General features: G+C 52.2%; 1 protein-coding gene across 2 annotated transcripts; it reads right to left on the minus strand.

The window, feature by feature from the left end:
* Positions 1-122: 122 nt before the first annotated feature.
* On the minus strand, positions 123-5,504 carry HDHD5 (haloacid dehalogenase like hydrolase domain containing 5). Of its 2 annotated transcripts, none has more exons than XM_090145451.1 (8): positions 5,141-5,504; positions 4,550-4,750; positions 4,317-4,429; positions 2,862-2,955; positions 2,408-2,441; positions 1,824-1,998; positions 1,326-1,514; positions 123-699 (listed from the first exon to the last, which is right to left on the minus strand). In XM_090145451.1, exons 1-8 carry the CDS (start codon positions 5,312-5,314, stop codon positions 354-356), a joined length of 1,326 nt encoding a protein of 441 aa, XP_090001577.1. In that variant the 5' UTR covers positions 5,315-5,504; the 3' UTR covers positions 123-353. The 2 variants fall into 2 exon arrangements, with proteins under 2 accessions (XP_090001577.1, XP_090001582.1); XM_090145456.1 differs by lacking the exon at positions 5,141-5,504 and adding an exon at positions 4,877-4,972.
* Between the last annotated feature and the right edge of the window lie 1,109 nt (positions 5,505-6,613).

The following is a 6,613-nucleotide window of genomic DNA, read 5'->3' on the forward strand; positions in this document are numbered from 1 at the left end:
TGGCAGCTCCTTGCACAGGGAAGAGCTTCATCCTCAAAGATTGCTTGCCTGATATCATACACAAAGGGTAGGAAAGAAAGGACTCTGGTGGCTGAACAAAACTGAGATTGCTGGGATAAGCCTTTCCCTTATGTCCCGTTTTTATTATGGCTCAAATTGCGATCACAGAAATTTAAGTTCACAATTAAAAGCCTGCTGGCAGGACTGTGGAAGATTATTAGTAAAAGTAAGGGGCTTTTAGTGCTGAAATGGGGAGACCTCCTGAGTGTTGGCTAGATTAGACCAACCCAGGTCTCTCTCCATTCTTCCCCTCTGCCCTGACAGCAGTTCTTTAGGCACACCTGTCTTTAACCCTAACTCCAGTTCTCCTTCTCAAAAGCAAGTTGCACAGCTTCATTCACATCCTGCACTACGTAAGATGCCTCCACGAGGCTGGGGTCAAAGCAGAAGTCCCGATGGCCGTGGAACACAGTCTCTGTGTTGCACTCTTCTAGCTTCCTGGAAACACCTGCATTGTGGCGGTAGACCCCAGTGCAGACCAGAATTGACTCACAGCTCTCCACTGCAAGGCGGTCCTCAGTTTGGGGATTGGCTGCCTGTGGGATCCTCTTCACCCCAGCCTCGACTTGGTTCTGTTGAGCTGACTTGAGGTAGTTGTTGTAGAGGTTTGCCCCATAGACATCAGACATAGGATTGTCCCTGGATAAGGTCACAATATGAAACAGAAATGAAAAACCAACCCAAACATCAATTTCTAGTTCTGGCAGTCTGGGATTTAGGGAGCACCAAGGGAGGAAACAGTACAAGACGTTTGCTGTTATCAAGGAAATCCCCCCAGATTAGGCCAGTGACTCCACTTATTGGAGCATTCAGCACACAGTGATGGCCAAGTGCTTCGTAAGTATCTACTCTGAAAGGGAAACAGATATGTCCAAAGCACCCACAGGCGTTTCAGCCATTACTGACATTTATTCCCTACAGCTCCAAAATGTTTGGCTTAACTGGGCTAATGGAACTACATCTCTTTCTTTACGCCAGCCATGCTATGTGCACTCTTCATCCTACAGTAACAGCTTTCCTAAGCTGACAGTGGCCTTTAAATTACTGTAAACATAGGGTGCAAAATGCTAACATCCTCTACTCTAGGATGTGAGGCTGCATAAATACCATGGGCATTTTGGTATTCAATTTAGAAATCTGCATCTAAAAAAAAAAAGCAAAAAACCACCAAAACAATGAGAAAAAAAAAAAAAGCCCAAACCCTACACTTACAGCATTATGCACATTCCCAAGCAAGCAGAAAAAGAAAATACATAGTCTCATACCCAATTGCATACAGGCGTCGGATGGGAGCCTTCCAGCCATGTTTCTCGGCCTGTTCTTTTATCAGGTATTCGGCATAGTGATAGGTGACTGTGCTGGGTTTGCCAATCAAGGCCTCATACTTCAGCTCCCGGCCTGTCACCTTCTTGTAGATGTTCTCCAAGCAGAGAAGGAAAGTGCCATGGCCAAACCTGCTCCAGAAAGGAGGCCATCAGTATCCCCAGCCTCACCACTTGTGTGGCAAACGCTCCTCAGTAAGGGGTTCCTGGTATTGCCTGCTTTGGACGTGGTCTATGTACCCACAGACTTCTACACAGGCAGTTAACTATCTGGCTCTGGCTTCTTAAAATTTAGTCTTGGTTTCTCATGCAGTTTTCATGTTTCTGCTGCTAATTATGTCACAGTTAAGACTCTAACACTAAAAAATGCACTGTGTCAGGAAAGATCATCTGCAGGAGTGCTGTATGAATTATACTAAAATTAATACAAGTGCTTTTTACCTCGGCATCTTGGCTTCAGCCATCCATAGGAGATCCATGTTGCAGGCAAGGACAGGTAGATGGGGGTATGGTATACCTTCTGGGTCTGCCCCAGGGTTCCCATTGCTCAAGAGCACATCAATAATAAGTTGCAGGCTTGTCTCCCACCTCACTGGCTCACCAAACAAAACCACCCCTGGAAGATTTGAAGAGATGCTTGGAAACTTACGGTACCCACATATAGGACCCGATGCCAAAAGCCACCCATGACCAAAAGCACCCCCTATTCCATATTGGAATGCCCTGGCTAATACAACTACCTACAGAACACAGCTGGTATCAGAGCTCCATCTGAGTAATGCTGTACCAAATTCACCACTGCTTCCAGGTGCTGGAGCACAGTGTGCAGAAAAGCTGACTTCGCTTTTACCACTTGTGCTTCGTGTTATGTGGAGACAGCATAGCTGCCTCTTGGCTGTACTCTCTGCGTAAGCTGCCTGGGGATACTGATGAGCTGACAGCACGTCATTAGCTCCCATCCCAGCTGGCTTGCATTACTGCTATTTCTGCTTGCTGTTCTCACATAAACAAAGGCCGCTGCTTACCTTCTATAGTGGGAAAGCCAGTGGTTGGAGGAGGCTGCCAGAAAAAAAAAAATGCTAGGTTAGCAATGCAAAGTCTAATGTCATCTCCAAAACAAAACTAGAAATGTAATCCCATAAAGAACTGGGACAAGGCCACTTTGAATCCTGAGAAAGACTTCCCCTCCTTCCCCATCCCAGCCCAGTCTTCCCAGCTCTTGGCCTCAGAGATGCCAACCAATTTACCATGCCCATTGCAAGGACAATCAATACAACACTGGCATGGCAAAGCAGGGAGAAAAGTTGCTGCCCTTCCAGCAGGTGCCAACGGTGAAAGAGCACAGAGATGTTGACTGCTCAGTACCAATCCTGGGCTCACACTGAAGACAGCCACTAGCAGCCAGGTGCTGCTCCAACCCATGCTGTTTGCTGAAGTCAACACTTTGCCACCCCTTTGACCCATGTGTCAGGAAATTACCAACTCCTTTGGCCTCCGGCTCTGATCCACCATGTCTAACAGGGGATACGCCTTCCGCAGCGCCTCTATGGTGACCACATGCTTGAACCCCAGGCTATTTCAATTCATCAAGGAAAGACATGAAGACTCTTGTTTGGTTTTGTTTTCTGAAGTCACTAGTAAGGGCATCTACAGGATTAGGAAATACAGGTCCTTGCAGCAGAGCTGTTACATGTACATGGTAATGCATAACATTTTGACTTTCAGTCAAACTGTAAGTTAAGCTTCAACCTAAAGGTGGCTTTGAAGTTTACCAAAAAGAAAAATTAAAAAAAAACAAAAACAGGATGGGTGATTTCCTTCGTGATCAGGAACCTTTGGAAGTAGGCAAAGAGCAGAGGTGAGTCCAGGACAGATATGCTTCAAGAGCCCTTAAAGGCCCAGGTGTTTGTACCAGGACAGCCTGGGTCAGGTTTCTTGGCTAGGAGCAGAACCAGGAAAGCTCTGGTCAGCTTAACTATTGAAAAGAAAAAGGAGCATGCTGTTAAAACACGCAAGGGAAGGCTGAGTTGCATTCACGTGCAAAATGCCTTGCCATTAGCTCACCTTGTTTGCCTTGAGGAAACATGCACAGGCAGATGTTTCACACTAAGTGCAGCCAAAGGTTAAGCACAAGGTGTGAGCACGTGCACACACAATTGCAGAAGGGCAGAGTCTGTTGTTATGTCTGTTCTCTTTTTCAGTCTTGTCCTTCACTGGACCTATTAAGCTAACTCCAAGAAGCTGTTCAAAGCCTCAGAAAAAGAACCACAATCCAAATCCACCCCTTTAGAGAAGCTAAGTGAGCAGCAGCAAGTTTGGACAAGGTTCTCCTTCCTGCCATTGGAGGTGACATAGCTTCAAACACCCAGGGAATGAGGCAATGCAAATGAGGAGGAGATGCCCACGGCACTTAATGATGAAGCTGATGGACTGAAGTGGTGAGCACATGCTGCAGGTAGATCTTAAGCTCCTTGCAGATATGGGCTATGTCAGACCTGCCATGCCCTCAGCAAATCAATATGCACTTGGGATTGTCTCTGTATTATGATGCTCTTGTTCTAATGATATTTCAGCTGCTTCAAGTGCTCTGAGATTGCTGGAGAAAACCTTAGCTGTGGGAGTGCTCAGAGTGACCCATTTTGCCATGAAAGCATTGCAGAGCAAAATTTTATCTCAGAAGTGAAAGAGGCCCGAAGTGTCTGGTCTGTGCTACCAGCAGGAGGAGCAACACAGCTCAGGAGAGAGGGAATCTGCATAAGAAGTGAAAACTGTCCCAGGTAAGATGGGAGGTGACTGAGGTCAACAGCAAGCACCTCGATGTGAGCCCGCCCTTAGGACGACAGCACCGTCGTCGTTTCCTTGCGCTTCTACCAGCTGACGGAGCATTTAACAAGGATGAGCGGAGTGCCACTGGCTGAACGCAGCAAAGGATACTTGCGGGCATTCTCCTCCACCGGCCCCTGCCCAGCCACCAGCATGCACTTCGGGTGGAACTGGCCGAAGAGCCGCAGCGGGCTGTGGGACAGGATCACCTGCTCCGGAGACACCTGCGGGCAGAGCAGAGGCTGTGGGCGGCGGTGCAAACCGTCTCCTTGCCGCCACCCAGGGCTCCGTCCGGACTTTGTCTGCCCACGCGGCCGGCCCCGACCCGCAGGACCCGAGCTCACCTGCAGCCCCAGCGCCTGGGACAGCTCTCGGGCCTTGGCCGCCCGCAGGCAGTTGCCGGCGTTGGTCAGGAAGACGACGGGCACCCTCAGCCGCCCGCCCGCGTCCGACAGCCTCCGGAAAGCCTCTCGGGCGGCGGGCACCACCTGGCTGCCCCGCACCAGCACCCCGTCGATGTCGAAGAGGAAGCCGAAAGCCGGCGGCTGCAAGGCGAGCGGAGGGCACGGTCACCGGCGCGCCGCCATTTGCTCGCCCCGTCCCCCACCCCGCAGCGCGGCTCCCGGCGCCCTTCCTAGGACGCGCCGCCCGCCCGCGCCCCCGCCGCTCACCCGGCCCCCGGCGCAGCCCCGGCGGGCGGGCGGCCCCGGCGGCCCCGCGGCGCGCAGAGCCCCTCGGCCGGCCCGCAGGCAGCCGCGCAGCGCCATGCCGCGCCGCTCCGCCCGGCTCGGCTCGCGGCGGGGCACGCCGGGGCGCGTAGTTCCCGGACTACAGCTCCCAGCGGGCGCGGGGATGGCGGGCGGGGCGGGCCGAGGGGCAGCGGTGCCCTCCGCGCTGCTGGGGGGAGGGATCTCGGCGCTGGGGTCCGCTGAGACCTGAGAGGAGCCGAAGGTACCCTTCGTGGCCGTGGAAATGAAACAGTGCCGTTTTGCTTTCTGGAGAGGGTTAAGATCTCCTGACTCTTGCCGTAGGGCAGTATGACTATAAGCATCAATTACACAGAGTGGGATTGTTTGTTTCCATTGCCGTGCATGCCAATATTCGTTCATTTTGACTCACTTTCACACCCAGAGCCTTTTCTGCAGAGCTGTTAAGGTGCTGGCAGCACGGGGTTGTACATTTGTATGGATGGTTACACCTCCCTGAAGTGCCTTTGCCTTAACTGAATTGCCTGCTGCTTCTTTTACATCATTTCCACAACCTGCCTTGTCATTCTGATTTCTCATTATAGAATTTAGAATCACAGAATCATCTACTGGAAAGGAACCCTTAAAGGCCATCTGGTCCAATCCCCCTGCGGTGAACAGGGACACCCACAGGTAGATCAGGTTGCCCAGAGCCCCCTCCAGCCTGACCGTGGGTGTCTGCAGGGATGGGGCATCCACCACCCCTCTGGGCAACCTCTTCCAGTGCCTCTCAACCTTACTGTAAAAAGCTTCTGTATATTCACTCTAAATCTCTCCTCCTTTGTTTTGAAACCATTTCTCCTTGTCTTATCACAGCAGACCCTAATGAGCCAGTGTGTTCCCTTCTTTCTTCCAGTCCCCCTTTAGATACTGAAAGGATGCTATCAGGTCTCCCCGGAACCTCTTTTCCAGGCTGGACAGCCCCAGCTGCCAGGGCACATTGCTGGATATGAGGTGCCCACTCCCAGATTCTTTTTGACAGGACTGTGCTCCATCCTTGCATCCCCCAGCCACAACCCAGATACAGACCTGCACTTGGACTTATTGAACCTGATGAGGTTTACCTAGGCCCACTGCTCAAACCTGCCTGAGTCCCTCTGGATAGCATCCCATCCGTGAAGCATATTGACTGCACCCCACAGTTTGGTGTCATCCATGAACACGCTGAGGGTGCACTCGATACCACTGTCGATATCATTCACGAAGGTACTAAAGCACTAGTCTCAGCACTGACCCCTGAGGGACACCACTCATCACTGATCTCCATTCGGACACCGAGCCATTGACCACCGCTCCCCGTGCACGATCCCGCTCCCAGTCCCTCGAACCACCCGTGCAGGGCCGCGCAGAGCCGCCAGGTGTCCCCGCTGCTCCACGCCGGGGCAAGAAGGGGAAACGGGAGCGAGCCCTGGAGGTCGGCTGCAATGGAGAGCTGCTCTCTTTCACCCTCTCGGGGCGAGCTGTTGTCCCCTCTACTGCAGTTTGGGTTGCGTGCTCTTTTCTTCCTGCGGATCAGCAGGAAATGCCGCTCGCACGGTGGGAGTAGGGCTGCCCCCGGACGCGGGGTGGGCAGCTCATGGCCAGACTGTGGGGATCCAGCCACGTTCCCAGCCAAGCATGCACGGCTATAGAGGTCCCCGAAGTACGCGTGTGCCCCAGCTC

This window comes from Phasianus colchicus, chromosome 1 (assembly GCF_987193195.1).
Source record: "Phasianus colchicus chromosome 1, bPhaCol1.hap1.1, whole genome shotgun sequence".
Taxonomy (NCBI): domain Eukaryota; kingdom Metazoa; phylum Chordata; class Aves; order Galliformes; family Phasianidae; genus Phasianus; species Phasianus colchicus.

Excerpts from the sequence above, each read along its gene's own strand:
- HDHD5 (XM_090145451.1), bottom strand. The coding sequence starts at position 5,314 with ATGAACGAATATTGGCATGCACGGCAATGGAAACAAACAATCCCACTC. Across the intron at positions 4,430-4,549 it reads CCCAGGCGCTGGGGCTGCAG|GTGTCTCCGGAGCAGGTGAT; the intron begins GTGAGCTCGGGT and ends CTCTGCCCGCAG. Across the intron at positions 700-1,325 it reads CGACGCCTGTATGCAATTGG|GGACAATCCTATGTCTGATG; the intron begins GTATGAGACTAT and ends GACCTTATCCAG.